The sequence below is a fragment of the Peromyscus leucopus genome, chromosome 23 (assembly GCF_004664715.2).
Source record: "Peromyscus leucopus breed LL Stock chromosome 23, UCI_PerLeu_2.1, whole genome shotgun sequence".
NCBI classification, from domain to species: Eukaryota; Metazoa; Chordata; class Mammalia; order Rodentia; family Cricetidae; genus Peromyscus; species Peromyscus leucopus.
In genome coordinates, this window is record NC_051082.1 from 41,989,398 (window position 1) to 42,008,103 (window position 18,706).

Consider the following 18,706-nt stretch of genomic DNA (forward strand, 5'->3'; position numbering starts at 1 on the left):
TCATAGATTGGAAATGCAGGAATTCAAAATTAAGTTTTCACTGTCCCATGCGTCCTGTAAGACAGGATAAAAACTTGTCTTTCCGCCGCAGATGCAGGTGCATTCCGTTTTCAGTAACACTTGGACTGTGGCTTTGTCATTCCCATTGATCTCTTATCGCATAGTGTTCTCATCTCTGTATACGGATTCCATTTACACTAGATGATTAGTCACCCCACATCTCACCTCTAACCATCAAATAGGGTCACATTTTCTTAATCAGAGACAGTGACTTGAACACATACCTTGAGACATGATTTAACTTGTAACAATATTGTTATAGTAAAATTCTTTTCCTATTGCTGTGTTACAATACTCTGGCAAAACCATCTTAAGGGAGAAGGGGTTTGCTTAGCTCATAGTTCATGGAACAGTCTGTCATGATGAGGCTCAAAGCATCTGGTCCCATTGCATCCACACCAGAAAGCAGAGTAATGGATGGGTGCATGCTCAACTTCCTTTCTTATGTAGTTCAAACTCCCTTGGCCGTAGGATAGTTCTGCCCAGTTTTAAGTTAGGTCTCACTATAATGAATGATGCTCTAGACACTAAGCTATGTTTTGTCACATCTATCTATCTATCTATCTATCTATCTATCTATCTATCTATCTATCTATCTATCTATCTATCTATCTATCATCTATCTATCTATCTACCTTATGTATACTGGAGATTTTGCCTGAGGATACAAAATGCAAAAGCATGTACCCTATCACCGAGGGAGGTACACTCATACCTCCTGTCACACTTGTTGTGTACATATTATCTGTTCAGTAATGGTGGGTTCCCTCAAGACATATATGGGATGGTATATATAGTGTCCATTGCTCAGCAGCATGCTTGGCTCTGTCTACTGGGATACTGTGTCAATTACCAGCCTCCAATATGAAAAGACAGTCCAGTATGTGTGGAATAACAGAGCATCATTCATGTTTATTAGAACACTTTTCTGTAATTTAAATTGTGACTCATAATCCACAATTAACAAGTCTATTTGAAAACTAACATCAAGTTGTATGAACTGATACTTTCTTCCACAGATTGCTGATGCATGGAACCTCTGTTTATGCACCAACTCCTTTATTTATTTATTTGTTTATTTATTTCTTTATTTATGGCTAGCAAAGTGTTAGTAATCCAAACACATCTGAGGCTGGGCAGGAGGATCAAGACTTTGAGATTATCCAGGGTTATATTATGAGTTTGAAGACAGCCTTGACTATATTTCAAGCCCTCAGCTAAAATATCAAATACATGAAACAAAGCAAACAAACAAAAAAACTTGTTGCTAGGGAGATGACTCTGTAAGTAAAGTGCTTGCCATGAGGACCTGAGTTTGAATCCCCAGAACCCATGGAAAGCTGGATGCAGTGGCAAACATCTGTACTCTCAGTACTCCCATGGTGAGATTGGAGGTGGAGACAGGAGAGTCTCAGAAGCTTGCATCCTGGCCAGTCTGGCACACGTAGACCCTGGCTCAGAGTGGAAGGCAAAGTCTAACACCCAGGGTTGTGCTCTGACTTTCAGACATATGCCGTGGCACATGCATGCCCATGTTTACACACAAGAAGCACACACACTGCACACACGCATACAAAATAAATGAATTAAAAATAAAAATTGTTAAGATTTATTTTACTGAATGCAACCAAAGAAAGCATTATCAATGGACTGCAATTAATTTGAGCATATTTGACAACACAGGCTACTTGCATGAATTTGAAAGGATGGGTAACACATGACATGGACTCTGACAGTGGACCACATGCCAGCCTTTTTCAACCGTTGACATTCAAATGGACTCTGCAATGTCTGTAGATGTGTGACTTTGAGGAACTTCACAATCTCGACATATGGAGGCTTCTAGCATGGACCTCTGATGCACAGGTGAGTGAGGTACAGCAGCAAAGTCCCTATACTCTTCCCTGTATGTCTGTCTTCATGGTATTCTGATGCCAGCCAAACTTCAAATCCCACTAAAAGTTTTTAAGAGTACTTTCAGATAGTTCCAAACTGGTGTGTTTCCAATGTCCTATAAGGAGAGGATCCAATATAGTTTGACTGGACTTTCTTTATTAAAAACATTTTTATTACAAGCCAGGCATGGTAGGACACACCTTTTATCTCAGTACTTTGGAGGGAGAGGCAGGTGGATCTCTATGAGTTTGAAGCCAGCCTGGTTTACATAGACAGACCTAGTCTTTTTTTAAAAAGGACAGGGCATATTACTCTGTTGTCCAGGCTAGCCTTGTCTCAGTACAAGTGAAATGTAAGCATCAGTGCTCAGAGAGATGGGGGGAAAAGCAAGTGCTCCTTGAAACATCTCTGGATTATTTATACTCACAGGATTCCTTACTTTCCAAGGGCTCTCTAAGCTTCCCTAGATTAGCATGTTTTCTCACCTGTATGATTTTCTGGCAGGCAGTGAGGTCTGACTTGCTGAAAAATTTCCCATGTTGTTTGAACTTAAATGGCATCACAGTTATAAGTTCTCAGGCAGTAAGTGAATATTTTATGATGGAAAGCTTTTCTGCTTTGTTTACATTGACAGCATTTATGCCTGAATACACCATCTCTTGTGTTGAGCTTTACTACATCGTGTATATTCATAGGGTTTCTCACTAAATGAATTCACTGACTTATAGAGAGGTGTAACTTAAACATAGATCCCTGCATTTCCTATGGCTTCCCAACTGCTTATGTATTCTGACATGTAGTGAGACATGACTCCTGTATAAAACTTTCTCATACTTTGACATTTATAGGGTTTATTACTGCCATGAGTTTTCTGATGTTGGCTGAGGGTAACAGCAGCACATTTTCCTACACGCACGGGGCTTCTCGTCTGTGTAAGCCTCTGTTGAGTCTGAGCTAGTTGAAGGACGTTCTTTATCATTTGCATCCCTACAGTTTCTCACCTACATTGGGTTTCTCACCTCTATGTGTCTTCTGATGGCGTGTGAGGTATGACTTACGTGAGAAAGCTTTCCCACATTTCTTACATTCAAACGGCTTTTCAGGTTTATGAATTACCAGGTGTCGAGTGAGGTATGCCTTAAGATAGAAAGTTTTCCTGCATTCTTTACATTCATAGGGTTTCTCACCGGTATGAGTTGTCTCATGCTGCATCACTTGCGATTTACGAGAAAAGGTTTTCCCACATTCTTTGCATTCGTAGGGCCTCTCACCTGTGTGGGTTTTCTGATGTTGAGTGAGGTGTGACTTACGGGCAAAAGCATTCCCACACTCTTTACACTTGTGTGGCTTCTCCCCTGTATGGATTTTCTGATGTTGAGTGAGGTGTGAATTACGGAAGAATGCTTTCCGGCATTCTTTACACTCATAGGGCTTCTCACCTGAATGAGTTCTCTGATGCTGAGTGAGCTGTGACTTCAGGTAGAAAGTTTTCTTACATTCTTTACATTCATAGGGTTTTTCAGGTGCATGGATTCCCTGGTGCCGGGTAAGGTGTGACTTGTGACAGAAAGCTTTCCTGCATTCTTGACATTCATGGGGCTTCTCCCCCGTATGTGTTCTCTGATGGCGAGTGAGTTGTGACTTGTGGGAGAAAGTTTTCATGCAATCATTACATCCATAAGGCTTCTCAAGAGTAGGAGTGTGATGTTGAGTGAGACTTGATATATAGAAGTAAATTTTCATTAATTCTTTGCATTCATTTTGCTGTTCATCTGTGTGAGCTCTCTGATATTGAGAGAGTAGGGAATTATGGTAGAAAGCCTGGCTGTATTCTCTACACTCACAGGATTTATCATCTGTATAAAGTCTCTGATGTTGGGTGAGGGTCGACTTATCATAGATAGTTTTCCTATATTCTTCACACTCACAGGGTTTCTCACAGGTGTGTGATCTCTGATGGTCGATGTACTCGTGGTCAAAGGTTTTCCCAGATACTTTACATTCATAAATTTGTTTCTCTACGTGCACTTTCTGATCAACCGTTTGTAGTTCAGCATCCAGACAGAATAATTTGATGTTTTCCTTGCATCCTTGGGGCTCTTTCCCTGCATGTGCTTCCTGATATTTTGTAAGGTGTGATTTGTTAAGGATGGGTTTCTCATAATCACATTTATAATCTTTCTCTTCCATGTGCATGTTGTCATGGTTGCTGAGTTCAGTCCTACTAGGGAACATTTTATGATCTGTATTCCATCCCAAAGCTTGCTTTCTTAACTGAGTCATATTTTGGTCAGGAAGAGCTACCTCATCCAAGGATTTCTCACTGAACTTCTTAGAGGTTTCCTGAACATGAAACTTCTTAGGTATTAATATTGTGTTCATGTGGAAGGCTTCATCTGGCACAAAATACTGAAAATGACCCTCTGAACACTGATTCTTGCTATGGTGAGTAAAATGGTCAGGATATGAGAGAACTTCCTGAATTCCATTCAAATCATGAGTTACTTCTGTTACATGCCTCTCATCAGGATCACTAGGCAAAGGTACATCTTGCCATGGATTAACAAGATCTTGATAGAACATTCTAGAGTAGACTTCATTCTTCATGTTCATATTTGAAATACCGTTTGAGTCCACACTGAATATTTTTTCTACTTCAACCATATCTTCATTTGATGAATTTCTCTTGGTGATTTCAAGTTGGCCTAAATACTTCTCTTGAGCTTGCTGTCTTGTTTCAGCCAGGGTACTCCATTTATAAACATCTAAAATGGTATTAAAAATGATCATTTAATAAGTGAAATATGGTCTTGAAAAGACAATATTAAAAACTTGCATTTGACATTCACAGCTATTTATAGAAAATTGACTATCAATCTTAGAAATTACATAATGTCACTTTTAATAAAAACATATCTGAGGGCGCATAAACTCTCTTTTATATCTTGATTATAGAAGAGATGGTTATGTTACCATACACTAAACTGGAAGAGTGAAATTTGCTATATGTTAAAATAAAAAAATGAGAGGTAGGCTGCATACCGTCATACCCCATAGGTCATCAGGCTCCTCTGAAGTCTTGCTTCCTTGTTCCTCCAGGAAGGCCTTGCTCTTTATCACCCCATAGGACACCTGCCTTCTCCAAGATCTCACTTCCTTGTGCTGCCAGGCAACAGACTTTATGTCTTGTTCTTTCACAATCCCACTCCCCTGTGATGGATGCTAGACTACCCCTCCTCTCTGGGATACTACAGCCCCATGTCCTCAGTAGTTCCTCTATTTCCAAAAGATTCCAGGCTCCTCTAGGATCTCATTTCCCAGTGTTCCTAGGTAGAACCACTCTCCGAATCCTATAGGTCTCCTGACACCACAGCTAGCTTTCCTAGGATCTTGTGCCCCAACTCCACCAGTTGACCAGAGCTTAACACAGGGCATCCAGGCATGGAGAGACACCAGAAGGCCGTGAAAGAGAGGACCAGCAAGAGGTATGCTGATCACTAGATGACTGTTGGCATAGACAGTAAAGGACCCTCAAAAGACTACCAATGACAGAATGTGCAGCCCTCAATACTAACCCCACAGGGGAAATAAAGCCCCACCCTCTTACAAATTAGTCATCTCCTGAACAGTGCACATAACTGCACTGAAAAAGAAATGGATTTGAACAAAAAGAAAGAGAGACTCAATAAACACATTACTTCAGATGCACATCCCAGCATAGAAACAAAAATAACTTGAAAATTGCTTTCCCCCAATTACTAAGCCCATAGTCATGACCCCAGTGGAATGACCTGGAAAAATTCCAAGACAACGAATTCAAAAGAATGATTGTAACTATGTTCAAACAACTCAAAGAATGGTATGAATATATTGCAAGAGAACAAAAACACAGCTGAATGAAATAAGGAAGTCAATCTAAGACATGAAAATAGAATTCAATAAAGAGACAGAATTTCTGAAGAAAATCCAAACTGCATCAAATGCTAGAAACTAAAACTCAATAAGCCAAATAAAAACTGTGATGGAAAGCCTCATCAATAAATGGATCATATGGAAAATAGTGTGAGGGCTAGAAGACACAGGAGAGGAATTGGATTACACAATAAAAGTCAATGATAAATTTAAAAAATGAACAGAACATGCAACACCATAAGACACCTAACTTTTGAATTATTGGACATAAAAAGAAGAATACCATACCAAAGGCATAAATAAAAAATCATAAAAGAAATACCCCAAAGTCTAGAGAAAGATACACATATCCAGGCACAAGATGCCTACAGAACACCAAATAAACAGAGTCAGAAAAGAAATTCCCCACAACATACCATAGTTAAAACACTAGAAGCACAGAGTCAAGAGAGGGCATGGAAGCTACAGGAGAGAAAGGTCAACTTACTCATAAATGCAGGCCAAGAGAATAATAGTAGATCGTGCCACAGAAACTCTTAAAGGCAGAGTGCCTGGAAAAATGTATTCCAAGCTCTGAATCATCAACTGCCAAGCCAGAGAAAAAAGATTAAAGAACTTATGACCAATAAGCTAGCTCTACAGAGGACACTGGAAGGAATGGGGGGAGGGGATAGCAGAACACAGGCAACATGAAGCAAGTGTGTGTGTGTGTGTGTGTGTGTGTGTGTGTGTGTGTGTGTGTGTGTCTGCCTGTCTGTCTGTCTTGGAGAGGATTAAGTGAATAGAGGGATTAGGGAGAAGAGAGGGCATGGAGTGGATTTGCCAAAACTAAGGATGTTGATAAGGCTTATGAAAATCTACTAGTTTGTAAAGTAATTTAACACACACACACACACACACACACACACACACACACACACACACAGGAGTTTGAACAGAAGTACCCTTTATGGGTGTACAATGCAGAAGTCATGAGTTACCACATGAAAATCTCAGTGCAAGGTAAAGGATGCTTCCCTGTGAGTTACTGGTCACCGAGACCCCAGAGGTACCCAAAACAACACAGGCTATTGACTTTTTTTCTTGGCTGCCCACTATTAACTTGATGGTTACTGAAGACACCACTCACTGTGGATGCAGACATATTGAAGTTAACCTCAGCTGAGTAGGAAGCTTGGTCTCTGCTGTGGAGCTTACACAGTGCCAGAAATTGCCCTTCAGGCTGCTGGGGGTGCAAAGGCATCCGAGGTCTTACTCTGTGCTAGACCCTGCATGACTACTACTGACCTGCCTGGTAAGATGTGCCCATAGGTGTGACAGTGGTAGTGATGGGTAAGGGGATAACCAACCACTTTTTTTTTTTTTTTTTTGCCTAGATAGGGGGCTTGCATCACAGGAAGTATTTCATGCCTGGTACTATAAACCTGGTCAAAAGCCCATAAATGTTAGTATGTCTTTTTTTTTTTTTTTTAAAGATCAAAACAGTAGTGAAAATACAATCAAGAGAAGTTAGGAATCAGGTGGATTCCCTGCCAAATTCTCCCAAACCTTCAAAGAAGAGCTGGCAAGAATACTCTCCTTGCACTGTTCTGTAAAGGAGAGAAACATCACACCCAATTCATCCTAAGACACCGACCTGATACCCAAACTTTCGAAGGATACAAGAAAATGACAGGACAATCTTCCTGATGATTGCTGATGCAAACATCCACAGTAAGATTCTTGCAAATCCAATTCAAGAGCACATTAGGGAGATCACACACAAACTGAACAGCACCATCCAAACCAACAGATCCAGACATGAAAAATAAGGACAACTGCCAGCCTCGCCAATGCCCATGGTAGGGAGAGGCAATAAACAGTGGTGAATAGACTGTGAGGTTAAAAACAAAAATCAAATGAATAATAAAAGAACGAGCTAAAGGAAGGAGGGAAAGAAAGGAATAAAAGAGAGAACTGGGGTTAAATAAAAGACAGAAAAAGACCAGGCATGGTGGTGCACACCTTTAATGTCAGCACTCAGGAGAATAGAGACAGGCAGATCTCTGTGAGGTCAATATATCGAGTCCAGAACAGTTGCAGCTACATAATAAAGAGATTCTGTCTCAAAAATAAAACAATATTCAGGCCCCCAAAAAAGTGAGTGGAAGAAGAGAGCACATAATACAAAAAGCATTTGGTTACAAAGTAAGAAAAAAAACACACATAAAAGTAGAGACAGGTACAAGGAGGACTAAAATAAAATAAAACTTAAAAAATGAAAGTGAACAGTAATATTAATAACCCATCAAAAAGAAAACAAGCCAGAAAAGGAACTGGTGAAGCTTTTAATCTGTTCTAACATTGCCTCCAGCAGTGAGGAGTGGAGACTGAGGTTGTGCCTGGAGTCTTTATCACATTATCAATCTGTGCTGGGTGCTGGCAGAGAGTTAGGCCAATCAAGGCTATGTTGTGACAGGCTGTATTTCATTTAGAATCATTCGTGTTTGCAGAAAGAGCCACTGTTGACCTCAGTGAACTTGGTGGTGTGTGTGCCAGGCAGGATCCTGCTTGCTCCAGAGACTAGTTTGTGCATGGAGGGAAGGTGATGTCTACTTGAGTCTGATTGAGGTTTTAGACTTCAGAAGCAATCTGCTGACTGCAGACTGAGTCCTGCTATTCTCTGTAGAAACCCAGAAGTGACCAGGGCTCTGTCTTAGGGTTTCTATTGCTGCAGCAAAACACCATGACCCAAAAGCAAGTTGGAGAAGAAAGTGTTTACTTGACTTATACTTCCACAGCATTGTTCGTCGCTGAAGGAAGTCAGGACAGGAACCTGGAGGCTGGAGCTGATGCAGAGGCCATGAAGGGGTGCTGCTTACTGGCTTGCTCCTCACAGCTTGCTTTGGTTGCTTTCTTATAGAACCTAGGACCAACAGCCCAGGGATGGCACTATCCACAGTGGGCTGGGCCCTCCCTCACTGATCTGTAACCTTAAAACTTTCTGTAGGCAACTTTATATTTGTTTATCTAGACTAACCAAGATGCTGGTTTTGGTTGCTGGGATGAAACATCATCAACAAAAGCAACTTGGGAGGAAAGGGTTTATTTGTCTTAAACATATTGCTCACACTCCATCAATAATGGAAATCAGGGTAGGAACCTAAAGGCAGGAACTGAAGCACAGACCATGGAGGAACACTGCTTACTGGCTTGCTCTCCATGGCTTGCTCAACCTGCTTTATCATAGCATGCAGAACTAGCTGCCCCCCCCCGGGGGGGGGTGGCACCCCACACAGTAGGCTGAGCTCTCCTCCCATCAATCACCAATGAAGAAAATGGCCCACAGGATTGCCTAGGGGCCAATCTGATGGAAGCATTTTCTCTCTTCCCAGATGACACTGGTCTATGCTGATGACAATAAATTAACGTACACAATCATAATCCAGTGTTTCTTTTGTAAGTAATTCACTAGATGTTAGTTCACTTGATGCTTTTCCTAAAATAGAACCCCATGCTTTTTCCTCTCCTCTGGCTCAACAACCTTTGTGACTCTTCTCTCTATCTTTGTTTCACTTTTCCTTCTCAGGATACATTTGTATGATGACTATTGCTACCTAAACAATTACAAAGACAACAACCCTTAAGCTAATCAAAGCTCAAGAAGTGAAAAAAAAAAAACCCAACATGTCAACAAATGCCTAACAGAAATCAGTCTATGGGAAGGAGGAAAGGACAAGTGAGGGGTGGGGGTGGGCATAGAGCTCAGGTGCTAGAGTGTTTTCCTAGAACACACAAATCCCTGGGCTTGATCCTTAGCACTGAAAAAAAAAGTAGAAAAATAGGGAAAGTATTTAACCAAAAAAAAAAAAAAATGGATGAGAAGTCTCACATAGTGGTGGTGAATTTGGGCAAACATAAGGATACTTCAACAACAGCAACAACCAAATCAAACCAAACCAAACCAAACCAGGAAAAATGGTTTGACATGGAGTCCCTGATTTGGAAAGTATATAAAGTAAGTGTCATGTTCAAGAGCCCACTCCCTTCATGTCTGGCTTTGATAAGAAGAAATGGCTGGCTTTGATAAAAGTTGGTGAAAACATCTCAATGCGACCAATAGCCGAGTTGCTCATTTTTTGCTGACTCTTATCCCAATAGCATTGACTCACCTGGCAGGCACTGCTCTGTGGCTTCTGCACCACTCCATGGCACCAATCCTTGTTCCAACTTGGAGATCAACTCAGGTTTGGCTAAACAGTGCCCTGTAAATGGGAAATAATAAAAGATTTGTGCCAAGTCAGGTTTATGGAGAAAAGACAACGGTCTCATTTCAGGATCTTTGTCACAGTGGCTGAACTAGAACTTGTGGTAGAGAGGGTTTACACCATCGTCTTCACTCACTGGAATAGCATCACCCTAATGGGGAATTCAGTTGTATGACACATAACCCAATGTGATGATGCAAGAAAGCGCAGAGGAAACAGAAGAAGTGAAGGAAAACAGAGACATTGGAACTATAACTCATGGTCTTTAAGAGAAACGGGGAAAGTAGAGAGTGATCACAAAAGAACCAGCCAGAAGTTTTAGAAGTAAAGGCCTCAATTCATGAAATAATAAAAGAAAGCTGATGGATGAAATCACAGATCTCACCAGGCAGGAGAACAAATTACAGGGAATTTAAAAATAACCCAGGCAGGTTTTCAAAACTGAAAGAAATACAAAGAATGACAAAGCTGTTGATGGACACGCACTGCTGTGGAGAAAGCAAGCATTTCATCATGGTGTTCCAAAAGGAAAAGGGACATCAACACACAGATCGAACGTAAGGATTTTACGTCATGAGAGGATGTTTATGTCCAGATATAACATGCTTAAGAACCCTACCAGACTGGACCAAGAATAATTTTGAGTCATACTAGAGTCAAACTGACAAAACTCCATGGCAAAGAATATTCTAAAATCTACTGGAGAAAAGTCTATAGTTACTTATAAAACAAAGGCCATTAGAGGAATTCAAATATAGGCTCATATATTTGAATACTTGGTTCCCAGTTGGTGGAACTGTTTGGGAAAGATTAGGAGGTGTGGCCTTGTTGGAGGAGGTGTGTCACTAGGGGTGGGCTTTGAGGTTTCTAAAGCCTACACAAGACTCAGTCTCCCTCCCTCCCTCCCTCCTCTCTCTCTCTCTCTCTCTCTCTCTCTCTCTCTCTCTCTCTCTCTGTCTCTCTCTTTCTCTGATAAGATGCAAGCTTTCAGGCCTGCTCCCTGCCATTATAATCAGACTTACCATAAATTAAGGCTTTGTTTTTATGAGTTGCCTTGATCATGGAGTCTCCTCATAGCAATAGAAAAACAACTAAGACAAGTCTCAACCACTGTAGCTGTAACCTTACAGACCAGCACTGCAGTGATTTTAAAGCTGGCATGGACACAGCAAACCAACTACAGACCAAATGGAATATAAAAAGATAATAAACAGTGATTCTAATTTTTTGCATTTATTTATCTTGTTTGCCTGCATGTATATCTGTGTATCATGTGCATGTCTGATGCCCTTGGATGTGAGAAGAGGACATTAAATCCCTTGGAACTGGAGTTATGGATGGCTGTGAACCACTGTGTATGTGCTGGAAATTGAACCTTGGTCCTTTGCAAGAGCAACAAGTGCTTTTTAACCACTTAGCCATTTCTTCCAAACACTAAACCGTGATTCTCTGTAATTTGTTCCAGGGTACAACTTTCATGTTATGAAAACTCACAAGCATAAACCACCTTACCAACAGAATGAAGAATATAAAACCACATGAACATCATCATCCATGCATAAAAAGGACTCGAGAAAATTTAACATCCTAGCTTCATCAAACTCCATAATTAGAGACAGAAGGACCATACTGCAATACTATGGGAGTTATATACAACAGACCCACAGTCCACAGGTTAATGAATGACGAAAACCAGAAATTATTTCCTCTAAGCTCTCAAACAAGATAAGGATGTACTATTTTTTTTAAAAGATTGATTGATTATGTATACAGTGTTCTGCCTGCATGTATGCTTGCAGGCCAGAAGAGGGCACCAGATCTCATTACAGATGGTTATGAGTCACCATGTGGTTGCTGGGAATTGAACTCAGGACCTCTGGAAGAACACCCAGTGTTCTTAACTGTTGAGCCATCTCTCCAGCCCCAGGATGCACTATTTCAACCCTTTTCTTCAATATAAGTACAGCAATGTAGACACAACAGTAGAGTAAGGGAAAGAAATAAAAGGAATTAAAACATGAAAGGGCAATATCAAAAATGTCCTGTTTTGTAGGATACATGATTTTTATATAGAAGACAAACAAACAAACACAATACATAAATAAAAATAACAATAGTTGGATTAGTTGAATCAGTTCCCTGGGAGTACGGAACACAAAGTAAAAACACCCAAATCTGAAGTTACATGCTTATTAATAACAGAATTGCTGAGAAGTAAATTCAGAATTCAATTCAATCTCCAATAGCTATAAAATATTTTTATTATTTATGTTTATTTTATTATTTATGTTTGTGTATGTTGTGTATGTGGGTGATGGTGGAGGCCAGAGGAGGAGTTGGATCCCTGCCCTCAGGGGAGTTACAGGCAGTTGTGAACCACCTGATGTGGGTGCTGGAAATTGACCTCTGGAAGACCAGCAGGTGCTCTTAACTACTGAACCATCTCTCCAGCCATTATAAATTATTTTTAAAAATTACAATAATTTAAAAATTCAATAACCAGGATACACATTGGAACTCTAAAACAGAGAAGAAATGTTTAAGAGGACACACTGACAAAATGACACACACAGACACAAAAAATACCCTATGTTCACTGGTTTAAAAGTAAATTGCTAACATTTCCAACTAACCAACATGATTTACAGATTTAATGAAATTCCCATTTCAGTACCAATCATATTCTCCACAAAACTGGAAAAATGCTGTCCTAAACATCTTAAGATCTAAAACTGTGAAAGCAACTTTAAACAAAAAGAACAACCCTACAGTCATTATAATACATATTTTCAAAACACACCCCAAAGATCCAGTAACTCAAATGGTGTGGACTCAGCATAAAAAGAGACATACACCAATGGAACAGAGCGGAGAACCCAGATACAGCTCTGTTTATATGCCGTGTTATACTTTGAATGTTACACTTTGGATCCAAAACATGTTAAAGATCATGGACATCATCAGCTGCTGGGAGATGAGACCTAATAGAAATGGGGTCATAAGGACAAATGTGAAGGGGATATTGGGCAGCAGTTTCTCCTCCTTTGCCTCCTGGCTGCAATGAGGTGATCAGCTTTGTTCTAACATGTGTGCTCTGCCATGATGTCACCACAGAACAAGGGTGACAGAGCCAACTGATCATCGACTGAAACCTCTGAAAAACGCAATCCAAAAGAATTCTTTCAAGATGCTTGTGTCAAGCATCTTTTTTGTTTTTCCGAGTGACAGAATTCTGACTAACACATTCAGCCAACTGATTTTCAACACAGCTTTCATGCACTCGCACCCAGGAATACTCAGTAATAAATCACACTAACTGAGAAAAGGAGTCAAATTCCCATTTCTCACCACAGATGGAAATCATCTGAAAACAATCAAAGAAGGGGATGTAAGACCTGAAGCTATGAACTCATACTATATATGTGCAATTCTTCAGTACAATGACCTAGGCAAAAAGTCTTTTTGACATAATGCCAAAAAACAAATCAATAAAAGCAAAAATCAGTAACTATTATAAAAAAATTTGAAATTGCCAATTCAGAAAAGCAAGCAATCAGAGCTAACATATAGAATAAGAAAATATAGGCCAACAACCTGTCCAGATATTAGCTTTTAGAACATATGAATACTTCAGGTGCTGTTGTTTTAACTTCAGCATAGTGGCTGTGCCTAAATCCACTGCTATTTTTGCCCACAATTACAACTCCACAGTTACCAGCCTGCTTCTCTAGCAGCAGCCAGGTGGGAATTCTGTTCCTGCAGGCAATGGGCTCTGTCGCTGCCTCTAAAGGTAGCTGCAACTAAATCTCTATCGTTCTACTTATAAATAAGACTCAAGATTCAAAGGCCTGGGTGAAAACCTTCTAGCTCACAATTAGCTAACCTTCCCTCCTTGCTGGCCTCTCTGAAAGACCTGTGTTTTGGCTTCACCAAACTAGAAAAAACTGTGCCACTCCAAACCCCACCCTATTACTTCCCTTCTCTCTCTATTTCTCCTGGATGCCCACTGAGGTTCTATGATTACTTTCTGTCAATTAGTTGTTAATGAAGCTCCTGACCCAAGGTTAATTTTATTTAACTAACATAAATGCAAACTCGGGGCTCACAGTGTGATTGAACACCCCCCCCCCACAAGATGCCTATGAGACAATGATGTGAATGAATGCTTCTTCATCAGGACACACAAATAGTTTGAGGAATTCTCAACACCATCAGAGAATGCCTGGGACAACCACACAGGATATCAGCACACTGAAGCTAGAATGTTATCCAAGGAACAAAATCACAAGTGCCGGAAGGTCCTACACACTGATGATGGGCAGGTAAATGAGTCCAGTTACCATGAAACCAGTACAGAAGGTCCTCAGAGTCTAGAAATACACTGGCACATGGATTGTTTGCACATGTCTTCAATTGATATGATACTGGAGTGCTGAAACCTGCATCTGTTGTTATTGATTTCATATTTTACTTCTTAAAATGATTTATTTTAAAAATTGTATGTACTTGTGTGTGTCTGTTCTGTGTGAGGACATGCTCATGTGAGTATAGTGCCTCTGGAGGACAGAAAGGGGTGTTGAGTTCCTGGAAGCTGGAGCTACAGCTGGCTGTGAGCCACCAGATCTAGGTGCTAGGAACTAACTCAGGTTCTCTGGAAGAGTAGCAAGTACTCTTAACCCATGATCCATCTCTCCAGCCCTGTTTTTCATTTTGAAGTAGTCTAATGCAGCCTAGTTTGGCCTTGAACACACTATATAGATAAAGAATAACCTTGAACTTCTGGTCCTCTGCCTCCACCTCCTGAGTGCTAGGATTGCAGGAGGGTAATGAACGGTGGTTCATTCCTGGTTTAAAACCTTTGGTCTTGTGTTCATTACAGCACTGTTCACAAATCAAAAAGATGTGATCAATGTAGGTGTTTATTAACACAGGAATAGTAGTAAAATAAAATAAAAAGTATACTTAGAAATGGAACATTTTCTAATAAAATAAATGAAAATTCTGTCCTAGTGACATGACAGAAAAGGAGTGTGGTACAGCTATAGTACATCTAGTTCCTCTGTGAACAGTCACCACCATCTTGAAGTAGAGCAGCTGTGGCCTGCAGAAGACACTAGCCTACTCATAGCAACAGAATGGAGTGAACTATATAGCAGACATCTAGGTCTATGACAGAGTTTCTCAACCTGTGGGCTGTTACCCTTTGGGGGTTGAATGAACCTTTCATAGGGATTGCCTAAAGCCATCCTGTATATCAGATGTTTACATTACAATTCATAACAGTAGCAAACTTACATTTAATGAAGTAGCAATGAAAATAATTTTATGGTTGGGGGTCATTACAACATGAGGAACTGTTTTAAAGGGTTGCAACATTAGGAAGGTTGAGAACCACTGGTCTAATAATAGTAATGGGATGTTAACATCCCCTCTTAAGACAGCCATTAACACCTCACATGAAATTCCAATAATGGCTCCCTCCTGCCCAACTGTACATGCACTTAATAAACTAACTTTGGAGTTTCGGCAAAGGGAACTCGACAGATACTTTGGTCAGCTTCCTCTTATTTGGGGTGGGCAGAGTTTCTTTTATGCCTCTCCAGGAAAACCACAAAACATAAGTGAAATATATTGGGTAAAAAGCAAAAAACAAAAACCAAAAGCTAAGAAAGAAATAAGGAAAGAAAGAGAAAACCAAAAGGACAGGGCTGCATGTTCTCATTGGACACTTCAGTTGAACTCAAAGAAGTAAAGAACAGAGTAGTGGTTACAGCATGTGGGGAAGGAAGAGGGGAGGGGGATGGTTAGTGCATCCTGGGTTACGGTGAGGGGAGGAATAATTTCTAATGCTGTATAGTCTGAGTACTACATGGCAGTTGAAAATGTATACTACTGATGAGTATGAACAGATATTATTAACTTATCAACAAAGAAGAAAGCAATTACTGCTGAGAGTTCCAGAGGAGTGAGACTCACCCAACCACACCAGGCTCCTGTAGTTCTCCAGCATCACATCCCTGTAGAGGGTCCTCTGAGCAGCATCCAGTTCCTGCCACTCCTGCCAGGTGAAGTCCACAGCCACATCCTCAAATGATACCAACCCCTGTAATGACACACTTCTGGTCAACCCAAGTCCTTAGCCTTGAGAACACAAAATCAGAGCTCGTGTATTTCTCTCTCTCATATACACACACACACACACACACACACACACACACACACGCACGCACGCACGCACACCACACCATACCACACCACACCACACTACTGTCTTGTTAGTGTTTAATAGAAGATACAGCTTGACTTATATTCTATTTCATATGATAAAGAAAACTGAATATAAACACCCTACCTTGGGTCAATTCATGGATTAAAAAAATTAGTTTCCTAGGAATCACAATACAAACAAAATCTATGGATGAAAAGTTTTATTGCTTTTTTAATAGAATTAAAGTAATGGAGGCACTAGAGGGGTGACTGAGGGATGGCTGAGCTGTTGAGAGTGCTGGCTGCTCTTCCAGAGGACCCAGGCTCAATTCACAGCACCCGCATGGCAGCTCACGACTGTCTGTAAGTCCAGTTCTGGGGGAGCTGACACCCTCTTCTGACCTCTGTGGGGCACCAGTCATGTACACGGGGCACATAAATGCATGTAGGTAAAACACTAACTGTGCTGGATAGTTTTATGTCAACTTGACACCAAAAGTGTCACCTGAGAGTAGGGAACCTCAAGAAAATGGATTTCTGTGAGTTCAAGGCCAGCCTGGTCTTCCAGGACAGTCAAGGTTACACAGAGAAACCCTGTCTTAAAAAACCAAAAACACCCAAACAAAACAAAACAACAAAAATTGGATGGTGGTGGTGGTTCACACCTTTAATCCCAGCAGAGACAGACTCAGTGAGTTCAAGGCTAGCCTGGTCTGTGGAGTAAGTTTCCAGGTCAGCAAGGGCTACACAGAGAAAACCTATCTCAACTGTCTCAAATAACAACAACAACAACAACAACAAAATCAAGCAAGCAAGAAAAAAAATTGGGTTGTAGGCAGACCTATAAGACATTTTCTTAATTAGAGATCAATGGGGGAGGACCGAGACCATTGTAAGTGATGCCATCCCTGGGCTGGTGGATCCTGGGTTCTATAAGAAAGCAGGCAGAGCAAGCTTTGAGGAGAAAGCCAGTAAGCAGCACCCCTCCATGGCCTCCGCATCAGCTCCTGCCTCCAGATCCCAGCCCTGCTTTAGTTCCTGTCCTGACTTCCTTCAATGATAGACAGTGATATGGAGTGTAAACAAATAAACACTTTCCTCTCCAAGTTTCTTTGGTCATGGTGTATAGTGATATTTTATTTGTACTAAAATGTGATTTGTATGTTAATAAATAAAGTTGCCCAGGGGTCAGAGCTATTAGAGCCATAGCAAAAGCTGGGCGGTGGTGGTGCATGCCTTTAATCCCAGCACTTGGTAGGCAGAGCTAGGTAGATCTCTGTGTGTTCAAGGATACAGCCAGCATTGGAGACACATGCCTTTAATCTCAATACCAACCACAGAAGACCTGGAGGTCTGTACAGACAGGCAGTGATGAGGCAGTCATGTTGGTTGGGTTTACAACCAATGAGAAGGCAGAACAGAAAGTCTATATAAAGACAAAAACACAGGAAGTAGGTCTCTTGGCTTAAGAGGCTAGCTGCAGCAGACGGGTAAGGCTCTTAGCTCTGATCTCTTGGCTTTCTTCTTTGCATTGGTTCTGTGTTTCTTATTTAATAAGATGGTTGGTTACATCTACATTTGGCTCCCAACATGACAAGAATCCATTAAAAACCACTTGGCTTGGCTTGGTGGCAGGTCCAGTTTCTAGCCTGGGCTGCCTGGCTCCCTAGCTTGGGCCCAGGTCAGCTTGGTCTCAGGCCAGACAGACCGTAGCCCCAAGCGGTTACATGCAGCTGTTGCTACTACTTAAGCTGTGCTACAACAATCAGGCCTGCAGCTACTGTAAAGCCGCACGTGGTGGAGCTAGAGCCAGAAGCTTGACTCGGCTCAAGTGGAAACGGCTGGTATGCTTTTCCAGCTTTCTCTCTCTCTTCTCTGTCTCTCTCTCTCTCTCTCTCTCTCTCTCTCTGGATTCACACCTTGGACACTAGGTGGCTGTTTTGAAATTCCCTCAGATTTCTACTGTTCCACGCAGACTTTGTAAGTCAATTAAGATACCAAATATTTTAAAGGAAACTATTTAAAAGAGATTTTTTTCCACATTAAAAAAATGGGTTTTATGTGTACATTGGAAGAAAATTGGGCTTTGTTTGAAATTTTAGGCAGTCTGACAATGGAACAACTATATGAGAAGATTAATATTGATTGAATTATGCACTTTATTACTTTCCTTATCCTCATTTTACTATTTAAAAAGATAGTCAATTTAAGTGCCAGGATAACAGTTTTAGAAAAACCTGTTAAACCTGTAAAAATGAATTATAGAGAAATTCAAATTCAGACAGAAGAAATTAACAGTGAAGTTGTTTCAAAATTGGATCATAAGGTTACAGAAAGAAAGCCTGTTTTCACACAATCATCCTTAATTTATCTGGTAGCTGTAC

General features: G+C 40.7%; 1 protein-coding gene across 2 annotated transcripts in view; it reads right to left on the reverse strand.

Moving 5' to 3' along the window:
* Nucleotides 1–2,219: 2,219 nt before the first annotated feature.
* Nucleotides 2,220–18,706, reverse strand: part of LOC114682213 (zinc finger protein 883-like) — a 38,227-nt gene continuing 21,740 nt past the window's right edge. For both annotated transcript variants that reach the window (XM_028856016.2, XM_028856017.2), the window contains 3 exons: nt 16,092–16,218; nt 10,020–10,112; nt 2,220–4,721 (listed from right to left, as the gene is read on the reverse strand). In XM_028856016.2, coding sequence (XP_028711849.1) covers nt 2,944–4,721; nt 10,020–10,112; nt 16,092–16,218 — 1,998 coding nt within the window. In that variant the 3' untranslated portion in view covers nt 2,220–2,943. The remainder of the gene's footprint in view (nt 4,722–10,019; nt 10,113–16,091; nt 16,219–18,706) is intronic.